Source organism: Phyllostomus hastatus, unplaced genomic scaffold, assembly GCF_019186645.2.
Source record: "Phyllostomus hastatus isolate PE091 unplaced genomic scaffold, TTU_PhHast_1.1 phas_contig_40, whole genome shotgun sequence".
In the NCBI taxonomy this organism is placed as follows: domain Eukaryota; kingdom Metazoa; phylum Chordata; class Mammalia; order Chiroptera; family Phyllostomidae; genus Phyllostomus; species Phyllostomus hastatus.
Genome location: NW_025333872.1, coordinates 58,144,562 through 58,169,683, shown reverse-complemented (window position 1 = coordinate 58,169,683; position 25,122 = coordinate 58,144,562). Strand labels below are relative to the sequence as shown.

At 37.4% G+C, this 25,122-nt stretch overlaps 1 protein-coding gene across 1 annotated transcript in view; it reads left to right on the top strand.

The window, feature by feature from the left end:
• AK9 (adenylate kinase 9) overlaps nucleotides 1-25,122 on the top strand; it is a 103,016-nt gene that overhangs the window by 8,287 nt on the left and 69,607 nt on the right. The window contains 8 exon segments of the mRNA XM_045843710.1: nucleotides 845-957; nucleotides 4,689-4,877; nucleotides 8,576-8,704; nucleotides 10,664-10,738; nucleotides 13,129-13,227; nucleotides 18,679-18,818; nucleotides 18,900-19,080; nucleotides 22,320-22,464. Of these exon segments, the coding sequence (XP_045699666.1) occupies nucleotides 845-957; nucleotides 4,689-4,877; nucleotides 8,576-8,704; nucleotides 10,664-10,738; nucleotides 13,129-13,227; nucleotides 18,679-18,818; nucleotides 18,900-19,080; nucleotides 22,320-22,464 (1,071 nt within the window).

The following is a 25,122-nucleotide window of genomic DNA, read 5'->3' as shown; positions in this document are numbered from 1 at the left end:
TAAAGTTTATAATTGACAACAAATGCTGTCAGTTTTTGTCCTTGAAGTGAGAGGCTCACTCTATTCACTTTTTATCAAGTGTCTGCCAAATATCTGAAGCTATGTAACTGTAATTTGTTGTCAGTTGTTCTTCAAAGAAAAAAATGGTTCTATTAAAAGAGCAGAAATATCTGTTGGAGGCTTTCATTTAGCACTGAAGGAGTTGAGACTTTATTCTATTAATAAGAAAAAGTTTTTCAAGCAATACAATGACATAATTAAAGAAATATATTAAGGAACTTAAAGTGATGGTGGTAAACTGGGTGAATTTCAATGGGATGATTGAGATTCCCAGGTAAGGATGCAAGCCAGTGAATATGCTAAGCCAAAACCACTGATACTTTCTGAGACTGTATGAGGGATACCAGGGTATTTTATTACTCCCTCTAACTTACATAAACACTATACATATATTTCTGTTGTATTATGAAATGTTAATTTAAGAAGGAAAAATAATATATCATGCAACCCCTATAAAATACCTTTACCATTCATCATATGAGCTTTACTAATGAGTTAAAAGAGTTATTAACATGGAATTTACTTCCTTAGGCACCTCCTATGCCTAAAGTAAATTGATTTGGAATTTTAAAAGATGTCTCCACCTTGCCCAATGATTTTATTATCAGAAAAATATTACTCATAGTAATATTTCCTTAATTATTGATTTAAAAATTTTGATATACAATTTTAAGATCTGCATTAGTGTTCATCAACTACCAGATAATATTTTATAAGTAATAATAAATCCATGCTTTCACATTTGGATAATATAAAACTTTAAACACTATATTTTACTCTATAGGTTATATTATCACTGAATTACCAACACTTTCACAGGATGCCATGACTACTTTGCAGCAAATTGACTTAATTAGAAATTTAGATTTGAAACCTGATATTATAATCAATATTAAGGTAAGAATAGTTTTTTTATTTAGTATAGTTATCCATTCTTTTCATGGTAGTGAAATGAAAGGATTGTTTACAAGAATTTTAAATATTTAGTACTAATTTATGCATCAATCATTGGGAACGAGTTAGACTTTCTTGCACCTCTGTGCTTTTGCGCCCACGGCTCCATCCACAGCATCCAAAGAGACACCTCCTTGCCTCTTCACCAGGTGTAATCCTAGCCATCCTCTGAAAGTCAGTGCAGAGGAAAGTTCTGCATCGCCTCTTCGGAACTTTCCTCAGGGCCATCTCCTGTATACTGGCACACTCATTAACTAATGCATTCTCTCTCTCCTCCCCGCTCCCAGAGCACGTTACTTACTACAGGAAAGGTAAATACTTCTCTGATGACCACTGATATTACTCTCTTCACTCTGTTATGTTATCTCATTATATTCACATTGAACCTTTTCCTTCTGGACTGTGCCTCACTTAAAGGCAGGAATCATGTCTTACTCACGTGAATATCAACCAGCACACTGTTTGGCACTGAGCTGACCCCTGATAAGTTTGCCAGTTAAATAAAATGAAAGAAGGAACCAGTGGTTTGGACATATGAATGTTAAAGAGCACTAGCAGATTAAGAATCAAGGCAGAATCCTTTTCCCACTTCTTTTGTTTTTCAGCTCTTAGAATTTGGTAATCACTTTTAGGAGCCTCAATTTCCTCTTTACAAAGATAATTTAAAAACTGCCTCATGGGGTTGTGAGAAGAATTCAGTGAGGACTACTTGTTTATATAAAAATGAATGATAAGCTTTTATATTCACATCCTGTTTCCCCAAAAGGACAGTCAGCTCAAAATAAATTAGATGGGTCTCAGCTCAGGTATGGGGACCCAGCTGTAACAGGCAGGTGGCATTCAGTGCTGATCATGTTGCCTGGGCCACAGGTCATGGTCAGAGGCCTATCAAAATCCCTGTGACATTGACACCGTCACAGCTGTGAACATTTGAAGTCTAAGCAATGGAACATGTAGATTGTATGGGAACTTTAAGACTTGGTGGAACAAGAGCACACAGGCTAGGAACAAGAGCACACAAGGGCCCCAGATGCTTACTAAATCTGGGGCATCAATTTGGTTGTAAGTTTGATGAGAGAAGTAGAAGGGGAACTATGACCAATTGTATAAATTCATGTTACCCATGAGAAGATAAGCCATTCCTCAGGGAACACAAAACATTAAAAATGAGAGAAACATCTTACATAGGTCTTAATGTAAGAGATTGTTAACGTAGAGAATGAAATCCTGAACCCCATTTATATTACCTGTGATAGTGGGTGTCCATGGCAGTTTCTGCAGTGTAGCCAGAGGGTCATTGAGGGTCTAATGTGAGACTGAACTTGATACAACACACACTTCTCTGATTGTTTAGCCATGTTTGGGGATAAAATCTGGAATTTCTAGGGCAAACTTACTTAGCCTAGGGTCCATGAATCCTTCAGCATCCATGAACCTCCTAAAATTATGTGCAAAATTTTGTGTGTTATGTGCATCCTTCTGAAACAAAAGCCTATAGCTTTCATCATATTCCGAAGGGGATATGATGTTTGTACTACAAACACGTGGTTAAGGGCCAGTGGTCTCCTGCAGCAGTGGTACTCACGTCCAGGTTCAGAACCAGTCGCGTCAGCAGCGCTCAGAAGTTTGTGAGAAATGCAAATTCTTGCTGTATACCCGAAACTAATATAAAATAATATTGAATGTCAACTATAATTGAAGAATTTTTTTAAAGAAACAAATGCAAATTCTCTGGCCCCGCCTTAGAACTACGAGTCAGAAAGTCTGGGGGTAGCGTGCAGCTATCTGTGTTGAAAAGTCCTTTAGGTGACCCTGATGACCACTGAAGTTTGAGGACCACTGCTCTGAGTCCTTGAGACTCACCCTCTTGTTAATCACTTCCTACAAGTGGAAACAGGAAACAACTCCAGGCAATAGTCTTAGTCAAGGACCCACAATGTGGATATTCTGTGTTGCTGAATAAGAGCATATGCATTTTAAAAATTATCTGAATGCGCTGGGATCTTTTTTATTTTGTAAAAAATTTGGAAGCTTAAATAAAAGTCTTGCCTCAATAAATAGTCCTCCCATCTCCACATAGAGGTAGCCTGAAGAAATCAGAAAATGAGCAAGGAAGGTTCTAAAGTTTCTTATTTCTTTGTTTCTCAAAGTTATGGTACCTGGACTGTTGGCATCAGAATCACTGAGGATGCTGGTTATAATGTCTAAGCCTCACTCCAGACCTAATAAATCACAAGGGGGGACAGAAACTTCTATTTACAATTCTCTATGTACAGTTACACCCTGTGGTTTTGAGAACCACAACCATAGAATATCATCCAGAGTTTTTTGCCCTGAAAATTATTCAGAGCAGGATTTATAAACCCAAACCCTTGTTGTCATTACCAGTGTGCCACAGGGCATGGGCTGTGGATCAGAAGGCCTGGCTCCAAGTCGGATTCTTGTCTCCGGACATTGTGATCAGAGACCAGAGTCCGCAGCTGCCAGCACTGCTCTTCTCTGACCAGCAGAGCGGCTTAATGGTGACGTTGGGTCCCTCCTCTTGTATGATTAGTTTGAGAACTGAGTCAGAGATTACACACGTGAAATCACTTTGAAAGAAGAAAATTACTCACAGACTTTGGTTTTGGCTTTGCTTTTTTTTTTTTTTTTTTACTATCCAGACTCAGTTTTCTCATTTACAGAATTAAAAGTGTAGACTAGAATAGATGACCATTCCTGTCCCATTCATGATTGACATTTTATAAAATATTTCACCTATAAAACTGTAAATATTGTAAATACACAGTATTTTTTGTTGAAAATATGTGGATATTCCCCCATTTTCCTCCATTCTCATCCTTTTATTTTTTTAAATTACAGTTGACATTCAATATTATTTTATATTAGTTTCAGGTTTACAGCATAATGGTTAGATATATAATTTATGAAGCGATCTCTCCAGTAAGTATAGTACCTACCTAGCACCATAAATAATTATTACAATATTATTAACAATTTTCTTTATGCTGTACTTACATCCCTATCACTATTTTATAACAGCCAACTTGCGCTTCTTACTTCCTTCACCTTTTTTACCCAGCGCCCCTTGAATCCTGGAAGCCATCAGTCCTCTGTACTTATGAATCTGTTTCTGTTTTTCTTTTTTGTTGTGTTCTTTAGATTCCACATATAAGTGAAATCATACAGTATTTGTCTTACTCTATGACTTATTTCACTTAGTATAATAACCTCTAGGTTCATCCACGTTGTCACAAATGGTAAGATCTCACTCTTTATCATGGTCAAGTAATATTTCCATTTCATGTCTGTACCACTTCTTATCCTTCTGAAACTAATCTGACAGAATCCTCCTGTGTACCTTTGCAGGCTAAACTGATTTTCTAATGTATTTCTCTCTTTCTGCCGTTCTTCTAACGCCCTCTTTTCATGTCAAAATGTCTGATGTTTTCTCACACATATTAATTTTGGATAAAGAAAAGTGTTGCCATAGCATAAAAGTTGTGTCTTGTGCCTCTCTTGGCATGTAATGAAACCTGACACTAAATAACACTTAAAAAATATTACATTCACTCAGGGTTTTAAGGGATTTTTTGGTTTATGTATTGTATAATATATAAATAGGAAGTAAAAGCATATTTAACATGTTTTAAAGTATTGCTAATGTTCCTTAGTGCCCTGACTACGACTTATGCCGAAGAGTTTCTGGGCAAAGGCAGCACAGTAGCACAGGGTTCATATACACACGAGATCAGTGGGATCTAGAATTCATTGAGAATCAAAGGAAAAAAAAGAAAGAAGCCCAAAAAGAAGGAAAAAGCGAAGAGGAAGGGGAAGAGGAAGAAGAGCAAGAAGAAGAAGAGGTAATATCCTAATACCACATACTGTACTTTTAAAAATTTTTGTGACAATTACATTAGATAATAGAAAATAACAGATAATACAGATATATCTAAATTTTTTCTTAATTTAGTCTGGAGGAAATAAAGATATTTCACATTTTCAAGAACTATTAAATCATAATCTGAAGGTCACAAGTGTAACCCTCTTGTCAGTATGGAAGTTCCTCTACATGCTGTTGGGTAATCTGCTTTATTCCATAGCAACAGAGAGTTACTGGTCACATACTGTGTATCAAGCATTATGCAAGTTACAGGGAGGAGTTGGAGCAATAAAAGACAAAGTGTAATATGAAGAGCAAGGTAGCCCAGGCATAATACAATTTATGAGGTTAATATAACCCTGATTCCAAACTCAGACAAAGAGAGCACATAAAAAGAAATCTATAGCCCAATTTCACATATAGATGTTACAACAATCCTAAAGTCAGTACTAGTGAGCATAACGCAATAGGGCATCAAAGGAATCTTCTCCCATAAGTTAGTGAGGAAAATTTAATATTAAGAAATCTGTTAACAGGTGAGGGGCTGGATTTGGCCCACTGGGGTGGGGCAGGCTATAGTTGGCCAGTTCCTGCTCTACGAAATATACATGTGAGTTCTATTATAAATTTATAATTTTGTATAATTTTTATACTTTCCATAGTTTATAATTAGAATATTACAAGTAAAACTATTTGTTAGGACCTAGACCCCATTAATTTATAGATGGACACATTACAGATCAATTGCTCAGTAGAAAAGATAACCTCCAGAGGTCACAGTTCTATTGCCCTATAGGATATTAAGCTGCTTAGCATCTAAAATAGCTGTCTAATTTCTATGATTATATATACTTCAGCTTTGTCATACTACTGATTCTCTCACTAATGGGTTCAATGAATCTTTGACATTTTTTCTTTCATTTAAGACTAGATCTTGAAAGTTGTTGTTACAAGACAAAAAAATATAACATGTGTGGTGAAGAATGTTAGCTAGACTTAGCATGGTGATTATTTTGCAGTGTGTATAAATATTGAGTCATCATGTTGTGCATTTGAAACTATATAATGTTAGTTGGTCCGAAGGCTGTGGATTATTGTTAAGCTGAAACTATATAATGTTATGTCAATTATATATGAATAAAAACCTATTCATATAAGAAAGCCTATTGGAAATCTGAAAATAATCTTCCATATGCAAATAAGGCATTATATAATAGCATCTATTCCAGATCTTTTTTTTTTTAAAAGGAAAACCTCATAGCAAATAGGAATTTTAAACTATGCTACTTTAGTGTGAATAGAACACACCATCTTAAATAAAAAATGGTGAGATACAGAGGTCACAACTCAGTTATGCGGGCCATAGTTAGGTCAATTTGTGATTTTGTCCAGGGATATAATTGGAAAGAGTGAAGAGTGGGATAGGCTAGGCCTACACTGTCTGATACGGTCGCCACTAGCTCCATGTGCCTATTTAAATTTAAATTAGTTAAAATTATATAAAAGTAGAAATTTAGTTCCTCAGTAGCACTAGCTACATTTGAAGTGCTCAGTGACCAAACGTGGCTGTCTTCCAAATCAGACAGCACAGCCACAGAGCATCTCCATTACTACAGAAAGCTACTCTACACAGCTACAGAGTGCATGCCCTTCTTCAGAGGATATTTCCCTCTCAGCTCCAGCCCAGCCAACTCACACTATGAGCAAAAAGTGGCCTATTTTTACCAAGTAGTCTGGTTTCTCCAGAGAAACCAAAATCAGCATCATAAAGTAGTTGGCAAGTAATCTGAAAGTTGTAAAACACCCTGTAGTCCATGGAAAATTTGATATTAAGAAAGCTGTTAACAGATGATGGGCTAGATTAAATTATGGAAAGATGGGAAGGGAAAGAAGACGAAGGGGAAAGAAAATAGAAAGAAAAGGTAGGAAAATAATTAGAAATATTTAAATTATGTACAACCGTATGCCGAAAAACTGGACAACCTGCATGAAATGGATAAATTCCTAGAAACATACAATCTTCCAAAACTAAATCAGGAAGAATAAGAGAATCTGAACAAACAGGTTACACTTAGTGAAATTGAAGCAGTAATCAAACCCCCAACAAACAAGCCCTGGACCGAATAGCTTCACAGGTGAATTTTACCAAACATTCTGGGAAGAACTAACACATCTCCTTCTCAAACTATTTTTAAAAATTTAAGAAGAGGGAAGGCTCCCAAGCTCATTTTACAAGACTTACATTATCCTAATACCAAAGCCAAAAAAAAAGGAAATGCAAAAAAAAAAGAAAATTATAAACCAATATCCCTAATGAACATAGATGCTAAAATCCTCAACAAAATATTAGCAAACTGAATAGAGCAATGCATGAAAAAGATTATACACCATGATCAAGTGGGATTTGTTTCAGGAATGCAAGGTTGGTACAACATTTTCAAATCAATGCAATACACCACATAAACAAAATGAAGGATAAAAACCACATGATCATATCAATAGATGCAAAAAAAGCATTTGATAAAATCTAGCGCCCATTTATGATAAAAACTCAGCAAAGTGGGAATAGAGGAAACACATAAACATAATAAAGGCCATATATGACAAACCCAATGCCAGCATCATACTCAACAGGCAAAAACTACAAGCGTTGCCCTTAAGACTGGAAACAAGACAGGGTTGTCTGCTTTCACCTCTTTAGTACTGCAAGTCCTAACCACAGCAGTCAGACAAGAAGAAAAATAAAAGGCATCCCAATCAGAAAGAAAGAAGTAAAACTGTTTTTATTTACAGGTGACATGATACTGTACATAGAGAACCCCAAAGATTCCACCAAGAAACTACTAGAACTAATAAGTGAGTTCAGTAAAGTGGCAAAATACAAAATTAATATCCAGAAATCAGTTGCATTTTTATATGCCAATAATGATCTAACAGAAAGGGAAATTAAGAAAACAATCCCATTCACAATTGCTTCAAAAAGAATAAGATACCTAGGAATAAGCCTAACCAAGATGTAAAAGACTTGTACTCAGAAAATTATAAGACACTGAAGAAAGAAATTGAAGGAGCTACAAATAAGTGGAAGCACATACCATGTTCATGGCTAGGAAGAATTTACATCATTAAAATGTCCATGCTACCCAAAGCAATCTGTAGATTCAAAACAATTCCTGTCAAGAGTCCAATGATGTATTTCACAGGACTTGAACAAATATTTCAAAAATTTGTATGGAACCACAAAAGACTGTGCATAGCAACAGTGATCCTTAGAAGGAAGAACAAAGTTGGAGGAATCATGCTACCTAACATGAAACTATACTCTAAAGCCCTAGCACAGCATGGTACTGGCATAAAAACAGATATGTATATCAATGGAACAGAATGGAGAGCCCAGAAATAAATTTACCCTTTATAGTCAATTAATATTCAACAGAGGAAGCAAGCACATACAATGAGTTAAAACCTATCTCAATAAAACTTACCTCAAGTTTTGTTCATCTGTAAAGGCCCTTTAGGGTGTTTAATCTCTCTTAAATAAAAACCCTCAGTCTCTGATTTTCCCTTCTGCTTGCTTCTCCCTCCAAAACGGCATAGGTGTAAAGAGGAAGGGATGTAGGTTGTAATTAAGTGATCATGACCATGAAGTTATTTAAAATCTTTTCTTTTTCCTTTTAGACATTTATTGCCGAAATGCAGATGGTAGCTGAAATTCTTCAACATTTAGTTCAGAGGCCTGAAGATTATTCGGAAAATATTGAGAGCCTCGTTAAACTTTATAAGGAGGCAGTTCTTCATGCTTTAGAAGTAAGAACAAGATATATTGCTGAAAAATGGGAATATTAACATTTGTGTTCTATCACTAAACAGCGTTTACATTTATTCACCTCTGTATATCATCTACCTGACTCTTCTCTTGAATTTGGTAGAATGCCTTTAGAATAAAGTTTCCATCCTGAAGGCCGTTTCAAAGAACAATATTATTTTACTTTTACAAAGCATTAGTGTTGTTGAAAAGTGCTTAATGAACTGCAGTTTTCAAAAGTCACCAGAGGAATTTGTTATGGTTGGAGATTGGAAAACCCATGTAAGAGACTGTTTGGTAAAATCATTTTCAAGGTGTAATTTATGAGTTTATCAAAACAGTTGTACACTTAAGGTGCATCTTTTATTTTAAAAGGAATTATTAGTTTATTTAAATTGCAATCTAAAGGAGAATCATCTCCAGATTGGTTTCTGTGACAATGCCATTCAAAGTTAATTGTATGTAAACATGAAAAGGCCATTATATATTTTATAATAATAAATTTATAGTTAAAATGATCAGTGTTTGAAGAATATGATTACTACAGTTGCAGGTATGTGAAAAACATATTTTATATGGCCAAAAATCCAGGAAAGACTGCCAAATTTGTGTTGGAAATTTATTCACCAAACATTTATTGAACCTGGGTATTTGTCCAGACATACAGCTAGGCAACAGAACAAGCTCCCCAAACCCTCTTCCTATTTGACAGAAACTAAAATTTTTTATTCTTTGTTGTTTTATTATGTTTATATATTTTTAAGACAAATAAGTAAACCATTTTAATTCTCATTATCTATCCCCCAAAATGAGAACCAATTTTTTCCCTTTTTATTGAATTTATCGGGGTGACACTGGTTAACAAAATTATACAGGTTTCAGGTGCACAATTCCACAACACATCATCTGTGCGCCATGTTGTGTGTTCACTGCCCCTGTCCATCACCATTTATCCCCCCATACCCTCCTCCACCTCCTCCACCACCCTGCCCTTGGCAGTCACCACACTGTTGTCTGTGTCCATGAGAGAACCAAATTTGTTTTCTTATGTATGGCTTTTATTCCTCCCTTCCTCCTCTTCAATCCCTGGCCTTTAAACATAGATTCTTAACAGTAATTTACATGTCTATGTACAACATTCTGTCTCCCTTAAATAAAAATATCCGGCATAGTCCTAAAGTGGCTGGCACTGGGCATGAAATAAAGCATAATCAAAAGCAGAGTCAGAAAATTAGAGAACTGTATTCACAGGGGAAAATAAGCAGAGATAGTCTCTTCAAGGTAAGTGCATGGTCTTCCATACACGCATCGCGAATGCTCAGTGCGGTGCCCAAAGCATGGTGAGTGGTAAATGCTTAGAAGATGCTTAGCTGAACAAGTGACGAGATCACAAGGAAAAAAAATGATGGCTTTAGTTGCATTACAGGTAAGACTTCTGGAAACAAATTTTTTTAAAACCTCATTCAAATTAAAAGATAAACTGGAAATATATCCACATCAATTATGAAAAAGTCATAGGAATGTTTTTTTTTAACCTGTAAGTTCTCAACCTTCTGAGATAAACAGACCACAAATATGAGCAGACAGGTCACAAAAATGAAAGGCAAAAGAGTAACAAGCCTCTACAAAAAATGTTCAGCTTCACTGATTATGAAGAAATGCTAATCAAGATAATAAAGTATCAATAAAGTAAAATTTCCATGATCAAATTTTAAAAGATGAGCAAGGAATAAAACTTCCTCATGCCAGGAAGAATACGGTAAAGCAAATACCTGCTGCTGGATGGAGTGGAAATCAGTGAGGTCATTTCAAATAGCTTGAACACCGAAAATAACATGCAATATATCATGTCTAAAGCATTTTAGCTTTCAAGATTTCTTCATAGTATATTAAAATTCTTATCTTGTATTCAGTCTTCCCAGTGATTCTAGATTACAGTGCTTCTTTCCTATTACTTGCAGGAAGTAATGGCTGAACACAATTCCCTGCATTTCATTGAGCTAGATGGAAACAGGCCCCCAGAGGAGCTCTTCACGGTTAGTGCAATTTTCAGTAAATATATTCCACAGTTTGGAAAATGAAAAAGTTGTTGACTGGATTGTACTCATTTTAACAACCATCAGAAATACATTCCAATTTTAACCATTTATTGTTGGAAAAATTCATTTTGACACTTGAAAATGTGATGTTGTATTATTCATTTGTTTACATTTAAATGAAAACTGCACTTGAATCTAAAATCTCTGTATGATCAAAAGTGCCTCAAAGAAAAATAAAAGCAAATAAATAAGATGATAAGATGCTTAACATGAGTCACTAGAGAAATGCAAAACAAAGCCATAATGAAATACCGTTTCACACCTACTAAGATGCCTGAAATTAAACAAAAACAAAAACAGCAACTAACAAGTGTGGCAAGGATGTGGAAAAATTGGAAACCTCATACATTGCTGGTAGGGTTGTAAAATGGTGTAGCAGAAAGGCAGAACCTAGTCTGGTGAAATAATCTGAAATTATTTGAAAATTGAAACTCTTAAGGATCAGCAGCTGGGAGGGTGGATCTGACATTACTGAGAGGGGGAAACTGGGAGAAGTGTATTTGAGGTGGGGTGGTGGTGAGGGCAGATCATGAGTTTTATCTTGCACGTTTACATCTGAAGTAAGTAGCAGACATCTGTGTGACAACAGAAGATAAATATTTGTCTCTGCCTCTGGTTCCTGGCACAGAGCTCCCCAAACCCATGTGATTTCCTAAGTGATAAGAGCACTAAGAGCATCTTTTGTTCTATTGAGGTGACTCTGAGTAGGCTCCTGGAGGGTCCTGGATGGGGGCTGGGCACCAGAAAGACCTGTTTATGAAAGGACATAATGAAGGATACAGATGGACAGCCAGATGAAGAGATACATAGGGTGAGGTCTGAGAGCACCCCAAACTCAGGAGCTCCTGTCCCTGTGGAGTTGGGGGTGTGTCACCATCCAGGTGTAGACGTGTTCGCCAACCTGGAAGCTCTCCAAACCCCATACTATTGGGATTTTATGGAGGTGTCCTTACAAAGGTGTGATGAGTGATTAACTGTGTTCCTAACCCCTCTCCCTTGCCTGGAGGATACGGGCTGAAAATTCCAAGCTGTTCTTTTCTTTTTCTCACATCCCACATTCAATGCATCAAGCATACACAGCAGGCTTCTTCTTTGAAATGTATCCAAAATTTGACCTAAGACACACTTTCCTCAAGGTAGAAACTCCAACAGGCCTGTTTGAAACTTGCCAAGCCTGTTCAAGCCCCATTTGGCACTGGTACCCTGGTACTTCTGCCCACATTCCACTAACTAAAACAAGTTACGTGGAGAAGCCCAACACCAATGCAATAGGTAATATACTTTACTCAACATGAACTAGGGAACTAACAAGGAAAGGGAGGGAAGGGTGAATTGTGGATAAATAATAAAATCCAGCACAGATTACCATGTACCATCAGGACTTTGTCTATCTCACCATCTCTCAACTCAGACTCTTTCAAATTCTCCCATAGAGTGCTATAAACTAGGTGGTTTAAAATAGCAGGAATTTATTCTCACATGGTTCTGCAGGCTAGAAGTCCAAAATCAATGTGTTGGTTGGGGTCATGCTCCCTCCAACACCTCCAGGGTAGGACCCATCCTTGCCTCTTTTGGCTTATAGTAGCCCCAGGCATCCCTTGGTTTGTGGCAACCTAACTCCAATATCTGCCTCTGTGTTCTTGTGGCTGTCTTCCCTCTCCTTGCAGAGGTCCTGTAGAGTTAGACCTCTAAGGACGTGAATATTTGGGGATGAGAGGGAAGACTGGTATTGATCCGGTTGCTCACTTCCAAAAGATATGTTGAGGTCTTAACCCCCAATACCTATGAATGTGACTTTATTTGGAAATAGGGCCTTTTCAGATGACTCAAGTTAGGATGAGGTCATACTGAATTATGGTGGGCCCTACTGCAACATGACTGGCATCCTTACAAGAGAAGAGACTCAGACACACAGGGAGAAGATGGCTATGTGACAACAAAGGCAGGGACTGGAGTGATGTGTCTATAAGCCAAGGAACACCAAAGGTTGCCAGTAAACAACCAGAACTAGGAGGAAGCAAGGAAATATTCTACTCATGAGCTCATCACTTTTTCAAAATATCTGAGGTGTAAGCCCTGGCTGGCATAGCTCAGTGGATTGAGCACGGGCTGCAAACCAAAGTGTCGCAGGTTCGATTTCCAGTCAGGGTACATGCCTGGGTTGCAGGCCATGACCCCCAGCAACCCCACATTGATGTTTCTCTCTCTCTCTCTCTTTCTCTCTCCCTTTCCTCTCTAAAAAATAAATAAATAAAATCTAAAAAAAAATAAAAATATCTGAGATGTTCAAATGCCATTGTATTTAAACATTTGTTCTTTAAATTTAGACGGTTATGAGTCGACTTAAGTTTCTGAACCTACGAAGAGCAGCTATTTTGACTAAACTTCAGAGTGCAGAGGAAGAAATGAACGATGCAATGGACAATGTAAGTTATTTTAACTGAAAGTGAACATTTTTACTATGTGTTTTTACCTTAATTTGTACTCTTTCAAGGTTTAAAAGGAGTTTGGGGATGCCTTTTATAAAAATTGGTTTCATTTCTTGGAAAAACTGTAATATTAGCACAATATCCTTATAGACATCAAACACAACAAAACCAAAGTTTTGAAACATAGAAAAACAATAAAGGCAGAACAACCAATGACAGGAATAATGAAAAAAAGAAATCAAGTTCACTTTAAAAATTCTTTAGCACTAAAGAAAACAAAGACATAAAAGCCCTGAACTCCATGAGCATTCATTCCTTCTTTCAGTGTATAGCTACTGTGTTCCTGGCACTGATGTGTTATGGATGTGATAGTGATCAAATTATAACTCCTAAGTGCTAAAGTGACCACAAGTCTTTAATTGGAGATGTAATCTGTTCTGCAAAGTTTAGTTTCACAGATATGAATAGAAATTTTAAAACAAATACCAGAATTTATAAATAGATATTGTAATTCAAATAAAGTAATCTTTGAAAAAAGACCTTTTTGTTATCCTCTAATGTGTATTCCCCTAATCTTAATGGGTGGTAAAATTTTGGGGACATTTCAAGGAAGATCTTAATGGGCAGACACAGCTGGCACATGTGCTGGGACTTCAGTAACACAAACTGATGCTGAAGACGGGGAACGATGGGTCTGATGAGCACTGAGGCCATATGCTGACCTCTTTGAGGTCATCTGTGGAGGAAAATTTAAAGTGCCCGTGAAACCTGGGGGAATTTCCAGCTAGAAAGTTTGTCCTTAGAAATTATTGCCTAAGGTTATAGTTCTTAAGATCTGTGACTCAGGATGCCTGCTCTCTTTTCATAAAGGGCAGAAGTTATGACTGTACAATGGAGTCATTATTCATGCCCCTCAAGCAGTGATCCTCCCTGGCAGTCCAGACCACCTCCAAAAGAATCGCCCGGGAAGCTTACTACAAATACAGATTCCCCAGGCCCACATCCCAGACCGGTTGAGCCAGGCTGTCTGGTGGTGGGACCTGGAAATGTGTTTTTACGAGGTCCAGAGAAGATTTCTATCCCCACCTAAGTATAAGAACCGCCACTTTGAAGTTTGGGGCACTGAGGAATCCTGGCTTATCCTGGTTAATAATCTTGAAGTTCCTGAGTATTTTGAAGAACTTTGGATGAATGCCCTTGAGCTAGTGAGCTAGGCAGGTGAGCTGAAGAAAATCAGTATAAAAGAGTTGAATATAAAGGACTTAAATTTCCAATGAAGATTCCTAAATGGCTAATAATCTGGATTTGAATGCCAGGTCTACAGGCACCAGATCTGTAACTTGGCTTAATTTTACCCTTTGTTCAATTGTTTAAAAAAGGGACACTATCCTCTACCACATTGCGTTATTGTAAGAATTATATGAGATGATGTTTGTAAGGTACCTAAAACCAATGGTAATATTCCAGCCAAGATGCAGGCACAGGTAGACACACTGTGCCTCCTCACGTAACCAGGATAGGGACAACAATTTAGAAACAGGATAACCAGAACTGACAGAAAATTGAACTGTATGGAAGTCGGACAACCAAGGAGTTAAAATACCAATGTGTCAACCAAGGAGACACATTCATCCAGACCAGTAGGAAGGGCGGAGTCAGGCAGCCAGGTGGAGGGGGTCGAGGCACAAAAAGCAGTGGCACCAGGTGCGTAAGGCATCCTGGGTAGGCAAGACTGCAGCAGGCAAACCCTGGGCATGCAGACAACAGCTGGCAGACCCTGGGTGTGGGGTGGCAACGGGCAGACCCAGTGAGGTAGTGATTGTGAAGTGGGGCACTGCCTGCAAGGCAGCTGGCTGACCGGGTGGTCCCACATTTGCCCGCAGATAAACCAGGCAAAACTGGGGAACAAGACAGACCACACAGCCCAGGGTCCCAGCCCTGGGAAATGGAGCCTCGGGGCACTGATTGAAAACACCTGTGGGGGTTGAGCAGCAGGGACAGACTCCCAGCCTCACAGGAGAGTTCATTGGAGAGACCCATGGGGTCGTAGGACATGCACAAGCCCACCCACATGGGAACCAGCACCAGGAAGACCCAGTTAGGTTGGGGGAAGTGATGGAAAGGACTGAAATATGATGGACAGAGGAGCAAGCGCCATTGTTCCCTCTCAGACCCCGCCTCCACATACAGCATCACACCCCAGCAACTGGGTTGCCCTGCCCTGGTGAACATCAAAACATGAGGGCTACACTAAGTGAAATGAAGGAAAACGCACAGGAAACCAATAGTGATGGGAAGAAAACTGGGACTCAAATCAGTGGAGTGGACCAGAAGGAAGAAACAACCAAACCAAAAAGAATGAAGAAAAAGCATTCAAAAAAATGAGGAGAGGCTTAGGAACCCCCAGGACATCTTTAAACATTCCAACATCCGAATTGTAGGGATACCAGAAGGGGAAGAGGAAGAGCAACAAATGGAAAACTTATTTGAACAAATAATAAAGGAGAACTTCCCCAATCTGGCAAAGGAAATAGACTTCCAGGAAGCTCAGAGAGTCCCAAAGAAGTTGGACCCAAGGAGGAACACACCAAGGCACATCATAATTACATCACCCAAGATTAAAAAGAAGGAAAGAATCTGAAAAGCAGCAAGAGATAAGGAGACAGTAACCTACAAAGGAGTTCCCATCAGACTGTCAGCTGATTTCTTAAAAGAGACCTTGCAGGCAAGAAGGGGCTGGAAAGAAGTATTCCAAGTCATGAAAGACAAGGACCTATATCCCAGACTGCTCTATCCAGCAAAGCTTTCATTTAGAATGGAAGGGCAGATAAAGTGCTTCTCAGATAAGGTCAAGTTCAAGGAGTTCATCATCACCAAGCCCTTATTATATGAAATGTTAAAGGGACTTATCTAAGAAAAAAGAAGATAAAAAAAACACATATAGTAAAATGACAGCAAACTCACAATTATTAACAACCACACCTAAAACAAAAACAAAAACTAAGCAAACAACTAGAACAGGAACAGAACCACAGAAATGGAGTTCACATGGAGGGTTAGCAACAGGGGAGTGGGAGGAGGAGGGGGGGAAAAGATACAGAGAATAAGTAGCATAGATGGTAGGTAGAAAACAGACAGTGAGAGGGTAAGAATACTGTGGGAAATGTAGAAGCTCAAGAACTTATGACACAGTGACATGAACTAAAGGCAGGGAATGTGGGTGAGAGAGGAGATGCAGGGTGGAGGGAAATGAAACAAATGTAATAGCATAATCAATAAAATACATTAAAAGAAAAAAGAAAAAAGAGAAAACCAATGGTAATATTCAGAATATCTAACATCTGTGTTGAAGGGGCAAGCTAGAGACCTGTGCAGTCCCATAGAATCCCATGCTTAGAAGGGCCCCACAATTAGTTTAATGCTGTGCTGTCACAGTCTTGAAATTCTTAGAACTTTAAAACAAGGGCTCTACATTTTTATTTTCTACTGAGTCCAGCAAATTAGCTGATGTGTGCAGGGCCAGTCAGCTAGTCCCAGCAGAGCTGGCAGCAGAGCTGAAGAGCCTCTGTGTGCCAGGTATTAGTGAGGTAGTGGCTGGATGGAGGGAGGGCCCAGAGGTTCTTCCGCTAGAAGCTCCAGTGGGAACAGAGCTTGAGGGTAGTGGCTTAACTGCTGACTTTCTTGAGCCTCCCTCTGACTGTGTCTGTGACTGGGGTTCCTCTTATAAGACCCTCCACTTTAGTCTCTCCAGACAGTAAGCCTCCAGTCTTCAACAAGAAAGATGAAGGGACAAGGTTGTTGGCTGACTGAGTGAAATGGAGAGTGGCTCTGGCCAGTAGAATCTCCTTTTAAAGATTTTCAACCAATCCTCCTCTCTTCTGCTCTCCATTCCCTGCCTTCAGACATCCCTGGTATCAACATGTCCTGAGCCTCTGGAGGATTTTGCAGAGTGAATCAACTTCACTCTTGTTGATTCTTGTTGTCCCCACCCCACCCCCACTCTCATCACTGCCACCACATTGAGCCTTTACCTCTCTCTGATCTAAGTCAGCTACCACTCATCCATCTGCTCTCTAGCTATAAAAATGTGTAGACATGGAGGGTCAACTATGAGTTCCTCTGGTCTCTTTTCCCGTTCTGTGTTCTCATGAGTTCATTCCTCTGCTGCCATTTTCATGAGGTTTTAGGAAAGCGGCAAGCACAAATGCATGTGTTACCTGCCTTGTTTAACTGTAACATCCAACTCATTTGAAATTTCATCTCATCACCCCTCAGCACCGGTAGGCATGTGGCTCCAGGGACTTGAAGGTGAGAGAAAAATGTGGTCTCCTATGAGAACATTTTTCTCAAGTTGGGACAGGAATTAAGAATGATAAGGAGAGAGTGGCTGCCTCCTCACTTGACTGGGTACGCTTCAGTCCATAGCTCATGGTCTTGTGTACTCCATGGTGAAGGCAGGTAGCCCCACCAACAAAGTTCTCAGTCTCATGCAAATCCTCTAAGCACTGACAGTTTCCTTTATCCTTAGCTACCTCTCCCAGCTTTCAGTTGGGGACATCCATGCAGCATCTCTGCATTGTGCATGCCTCTGTGCTCTGTGATGCTGCAGTGGTCCAGGCAAGACCATAGCTCCCATCTTGTATATTCTCCATAGTCAACTCAGAGCCAGCAGCTAATGTGAGATCCACATCTGGAGGTGGGAGGGAGCCAATTTGGACCCTGTCATCCTGGCAGTTGCCCACCATGTCATCTGTCTCTGGTTCTCCTGTCCCCTGCTGAGGTAGCACAAAGACAGTGAATCTTTCAGCAACCTGCAGTCTGTAGAGGAGTGGTTGTTAACTTCTCTGGGGAACATCAACAGAAAGAACTGCTGGGGGAAGCTTGACATTCTAAGAAGAATGAAAGAGCTAAGTAAATGCAAAAGCAGACTACATATAATATCTTACTATTTAAAAACTTAGATAAATTGAGTAAGAATTTGGTACATTTTCAAACCTTTTCAATAAGAAATTTCCAGTATCTGTTCTCTGAAACAGATAATAGAAAACACTCTGCCTACCTTATGCTCATTCTACCTTATAATAGAAAATACTCAGTAAAATTTAAACAAGGTCTTATAACAGAAATGGAAATGATATGCCTATTAACTTTTGGACAAGTGCAGAATGGTTGCCATTAAGAAAAAGCCAAAATTTACTCTAAATTATTTCTTAAATAGTTAAAGCACTATCAAATAAAAAATAAAATAATTTCAGCAAAACTTATACCTACATATTTATTTTTTAATTTATTTATTGATTTTAGGGAAAGAGGAAGATGGGGGGAGAGAGAGGAATGACACATTCATTGATTGATTCTTATATGTGACCTGACCAGGGATCGAACCTGTGGTCAACCAAGCCACGAGCCAGGGCACCCACATATGTAATCTGGTTTTGTTTTTAATAGGATGAACTATTTCGTACTCTTGCATCTTACAAAGTTATTGCACCACGATATAGATGGAAGAGAAGCAGGTGGGGACGAACATGTCCTGTGGTTTTAAAAGAAGGTCACATTATTCCAGGATTGCCAGACCTTTCTGTGAGGTAAGTAAGATTTTTCAGAACCTAATTTCAAAACTTCCCCATATCTCTTTTCAGTTGTTTATGATTATGGCATATTTTAAGTTTTCTAGGTAAAATGTACTGTCTGTCATCAGAAGGAACATTAAAAACATTTTTGTCGAACCCACGCCCCTATCTTCTTCCACCTATGCCAGCACCACCGTTTAAAGTTTTCATATTTGGACCTCAGTCTTCAGGGAAAACAACACTTAGCAATTTGCTTGCAGAACATTACAAAGGAAAGGTAACTACCTATCTAGCTAGCTTTCTACCTATTTTTACTTGATTATAATTCATGGGATTTATACTCAGTTTTCTTAATTTTACATCATCAGTTGGGTAATTGTTCTTCAGGGCTTGGAGTGGGGAAGATATCCATCCCCCTAGCTGTCTATTGTAGCTTCCAGACCATTACCCCTTCCTGCTTCCCAAAAGACCCTTGATTTGACTATTATGTCATGCAGGTGATGCCACCCATAACCTCTCTTGGTTCTACTGGTCTGTTTTCTGAGTTTCACCCCTCCTGACTCACTGGGAGTGTGGAGAGAGTCCTCCACAACATACTCACTCCTGTCATAGTTCTTGGTGGTTTCAGTAGCTAGAAAGGTGACCCTCCCAGCTCCCTGGCCTGTCAATTCCATGACCTCTCCCCTCATTGATGGAGCTTGTTCTCCATCACTATATGTATCAAAACAGTTATAATTTTAAAATATAGAGTTCTTACAAATCAATATGCAGATGAAGCCCCAATAGAAAAAATATTTGGCCAATAGGCAATTCACAAAATAATATGCACAAATAGCCATTAAACAGAGAGATGCTAAAAAGCCAGAGATGTGTCATGTCAACTGTTAGAGTTGAAAGATCACTATTAACAAGGTGGGGGAAAGTATGTTCTCATACACTACTTGGGAGAATATAACCATTAGAGATGGCAATTGAAAATACATTTAAAAGCCTAAAATCCATGCATATCCTTTGAGCTGTCAATTCTATTATATAGATTTTTCCTAAAGAAACTATTAAAGATATACACATAACTATTCAGTTATAGCCTAGTTTATAACATCAAAACTATGTATGCCTAAGTATATATTATTGATATTTTAGTTAAATAAATTGTAATATATTCAGCTAATACAATACTGTTCATCCATTAAAAATGATAGTGTAAATGTTTGTTAGCATGGAATAAAGTAATGTAAGACTATTGAAGGAAAAGTAAAATGGAATCTACAGGTATAGAAATATTATTTAAACTTAAAAGGCATATAGAAATCTACTTATAACAATTCAATATGAAGTTTATTTCCTATCTGACAAAGGACTTATATTCAGAAAACATGTGAAATTTTAATCCAATTTCTACAATAGACAAAAGTTGATACATGCTTAAAAACAGAAGGTGAGTGATTAAGAAGCACAAAAAAAGAAGCTCAAGATTACTAATGATTCAGGGCATATAAATTTAAACTACACTGAAGTACTTCTTCAGACCCATTAAAATGGTTAAAATTTAAAAGGTTCACAAACCAAGCATTGATGAGGATGTAAAATAGTTACTTTTCGTACATTGCTGATAGGAATGCAAAATAGTTCAACCATTCTGGAAACAGGTTAATGGTTAAAGTCAAATGTTAGTTAGTTAGTTAGATGTTAGTCAGTTAGTTATAAGTCACTTAACTTATGATGCAGTAATTCCACTCCTGGATATTTATCCAAGGGAAATGAAAACATGTGTTCACAGGAAGACTTCAAAAATGTCATTACTAGACTTCCAGTCAAGATGGCAGTGTTGCCAGACATGGCTTGCCTCTTCACACAACCACATCAAAGACAAAGCTGAGAGTCAAATCTATGATTTGGAACATAAGGAAGAAAAGAACCAACCACTCAACAACAAGAAGAAAAAAGAATCCCAAAATATTAGGATAGTCTCAGCAGCCTTTGGAACAACTTCAAGATGTCCAACATCCACATATAGGAGTACAAGAAGGAGAAGAGAAAAAGCAAGAAATTGGACATCTATTTGAAAAAATAATGAAAGGAAACTTCCCTAATTTGGTGAAGGAAATAGACATGCAAGTCCAGGAAGCACAGAGAGTCCCATACAAGATGGATTCAGAAGCCCACTCCAAGATACATCATAATTAAAATGCCAAAGGTTACAGATGAAGAGAAAATCTTAAAAGCAACAAGTGAAAAGCAGTTGGTTACCTCCAGGAGATTTCCCATAAGACTGTCAGCTGATTTCTCAAATTAAACTTTGCAGGCTAGAAGGGATTGGCAAGAAATATTCAGTCATGATAAGCAGGGACCTACAGCCAAAATTGCTCTATCCAGCGAAGCTGTCATTTAGAATGGGAGGGCATATAAAGATATCCCAGACAAGAAAAAACTAAAGGAGTTCATCATCACCAACCCACTATTTTACGAAATATTAGGGACTTATTTAAGAAAAAGAAGATCAAAACTAGGAACAATAAAATGGCAAAAAATGCATATCTATCAACAATTAATCTAAAAAATATACTAAGCAAACAAGAAGAATAGAGGCAGAATCATGGATATGGAAAGCATTTTTGATGGTTGCCAGATGGGAAGGGGTTTGGGGAAATGGGTGAAGAGGTGAGGGGATTAAGAAGTACAAATAGGTAGTTATAGAATAGCCATGGGGATGTAAAGTACAGTATAGGAAACAGAGTAGCCAAAGAACTTACATGCATGACCCATTGTCATGAACAATGGTGGGGGGATTGCCTGAGTGAGTGGGGGGGTGCTGGATGGAAGGTAGAAAATGGGGAAAAATCAGGAAGACTGTAATAGCATAATCAATCAAATATAATTTTTAAAAAGTTCATTTCTACCTTAAGTAATTAAAAAGTGGAAACAACCCAAATGTCCATCAAGAGATAAATAAAAACCTGGTATATTCATATAATGATAATACTCAGCAATAAAGCTAATAGATTATTGATAGATAATTATACTGATGAATCTCAAAAACATTATGATAAAGGAGAAAACCTTGGAAAAAATTACAAACTGACTCTGAAGATGCTTGAGGGCACTTGGAGGGGTGATATAAATGTTCTATATATTGATTATGGTTATTGTTATATGTAGAGATTTGTAAAAACTCATCAAACTGTATACTTAAAATGGGTACCATTTGTGTTATGTAAATTATATATACAAAGTTGACTTCAAAAATATATATGTAACTTGAAAACATATTACATGATACATACATAGATAGATATATAATCTTACATGAAAAAATATGACCAAATTTTTATGAAAGCAAGTACTCAAAAATCAGTAAATTCTGAAAATAACATACCTCAAGTAGCATTATGATTTTTAAGACAGGTAAAGATATATTTATAAATAGATACAGATATAGATGTAGATGAACAATATGAACAATTAAATTTTACAGTAACTTGTGCTTATGTTGGTTTTTTCAAATATTCTTTGCAGGTAGTTGACTACGTCAAACATATTCAACCACGTTTTGATAAAAGCCTTGAAACATTAAAAAAAAATACTATAGCTGAGGCCACTGAAGCAGCTATTAAGACTGTGAAAGAACGACTTCACACAGAATTAGAAGCTAAAAGAAAAGGTGACTGGTCTTTTTAAAATGTATTTTTTAAAGGCTAAGTTAACAGTTAAGCCTGGTTACCTGTGGGCAAGGATTCAATTTGTTCATCTTGATATCCTGGTGCCGTGCACATTTGTAGCCTCTTAATAAATGCTTGAAGAAGTGAGTAATATTATATCAACCTGATTCATAAACAGAGGAAAAATTTCCAATCTATACTTCCAAGGAAAAGAATCAAAAAGAGCTTCCAAATTTAGATTGCCTTACTTTTGTGAGTTTACTCACTGGCCAGAAACTGAGCAGAATTTTTACCTTTCTCTACACCAATCATGACAATGCCACTGCTCCACCTGGCTCATGGAGTTTAGTGGTGGTGCTGCTGCTGCTGTTTAGACTTGCATGTCAGCTCTGATTGTAAACTAAGTCTTTGTATTTGAGGAATATTAATTTTAAATTCAAAAAGTCATAAAGGAAAACTGAAAAAATATTTCAGATCAATTAACATAATTCTCTAACTTTACAGATGAGAAAACTGAGGCACATGAAGGCAAATGACTTCCTGAAACTCACCCAGCTGGTAGCATAGCTGAGACTTGAACCTAGTTTCCAAAGTCCCAGCTCTTCTTTCTCCTGACCATTCTGCCTCTTCCTGTAACTCACTTCTTATATATTTAAGGATAGACACAAGGGCTTGGGGGGGTGGTATTTCTGTTTTTCTCCAGGAAAAGTGGGAGTTCTCATTTCATGGATGTTTTTGAAGCTTATTGATTGGCTTCAGTAGAATTTGTGTCTATAGTTGGTACTGTTGCAACCAGTGACATTAGAACATGTGGAAGTAGCTTAATATCTGAGCATCTTCTTTTAGTGGGATACACACCATGCAGCATTTGCTATACACTACTTGGGATATTTTTAACTTTTGAAGATCTGGAAACGAAATTTGAGATTAGCTTCAGTATTTTAGACTGGATTCAAATACCGCTATTTGGATTTCTGGAAGCTATGGCAGTGTACTTGTAGTCTAATAGCACCATCACTGCTGCAATTCTAAATATTCTTTTCCTAGTAAAGTTCTTCTCATCACAAAAGTAATATCATATAATATTTATTGGGCATTTACTATACATTGGGGCTATGCTAAATGCATTGCATGCTTAATCCTCGGGCCTATGAAGTATATATTTTTGTCTCCATTTTTAGTACATGCAGAAACTAAGGCTCAGAGGTGTTAGGGACCTGCCCACAGTTGACAGCTAGCAAGTGACTGGGATTCAAATCGATGTCTGCAATCCTATCCTCTATGTCTCTCAAGTGGTCTCAGAAGACTGGAAAGAGCAGTTATACTCCAGAGATACCCATTAACAATTTGATGCATTCTTCATCCCTTTCTTTTTTCTATTTATATTTGTAATAATTAATTGTGACTCTATGGTAAATGCAGACTTGCATTCTTTTGTTTTAAAAGAATGCTTCTTTATAATTAATATATAATTATTATAATAAGTTATATGTTAGATGGAGATTTAAGTTTGTAATTTCGCAATGGTGGGCCAATTTTATAAATAACATTTACTAAATTATACATATTTTTACTACAGATTTGAAATGCCATCTTGATCTTAATATTAAGTTTGTGTGTGTAAATTTCTGATTTTTTTATTCTATTCATCTTTATTACAGTCTTTAATACAGAATGTAGTTATTAAAACTTGGTGATGCATTTTAATTTAGTAATGTAAGTTTCTCCTCAAAACATTTTGTTTTGAAATTATTCCCGTGTATTCTTTCACTTATTCCATAAAATGGGTGCTTAATGTGCACCAGGAGCTATACTTGGCTTTGGAATACATGTAGAATTTTGTCAAGTTCTACAACAAATCCCAGTGGGAGAACTGTGTTAACATTAAACAATCAATGGTGAGAGTTAGCACCTCTACTATTTAATCTTTTAATGGAAACAGAGGAAATCTCCACTTTTTTGGTCTAACATTTGAGCCCTTCCTTAATATTTTATAGCTTTCCTCATGTGTTATCTATAGTATTCTTAATAATTTTATTCCTAGGTATTTCGTCATTTTGTTACTATTGGATGAGGTAATTTTTCTGTTGTATTTTCTAGATCAAAAGAGGGAGCTAGCCAGGGTCCTGGAGGAAGATCAGTGATCTGTAATGTTTTTTGGAGTCTGTAAAGATTCCTTTCACACTACATTATGCCATAAAATCATGGACTTTAGAGCATTCCACAAATTGCCTTTTCCCATCAGAATATAGAAATAGATACCATCTCTCATATGCTACAAACTTAAAACCCTCTTTTTAAATTCACTAATTATTCTAAATCTGATAATAGAGTTAGCCTTTCTTAAAATTTAAAAAATTAGAATACTCTTGCTAGTGAATTTTACTCCAATATGTTCTTTAAGAAAAAGTCTTTAGCAGAGAATATTGAGGTTCCAAACACAGAAAATAAGAGAATAATACAGAGGATAGCAGCCAACAATTGCAGGATTATTACGAATCAAGCATTTTCTAAGTCACAGCAATCCATCACTGTATTTTGTCCTTGCAGTGGTGCTTTCAGCTTGACGATCCTCATTTTGTGAAGCAGAAACTGAGACAGGAGATGAAATGATTTACAAAGCCATGCTGACTGAGTCAGAACTTGCACCCACGTCTGTC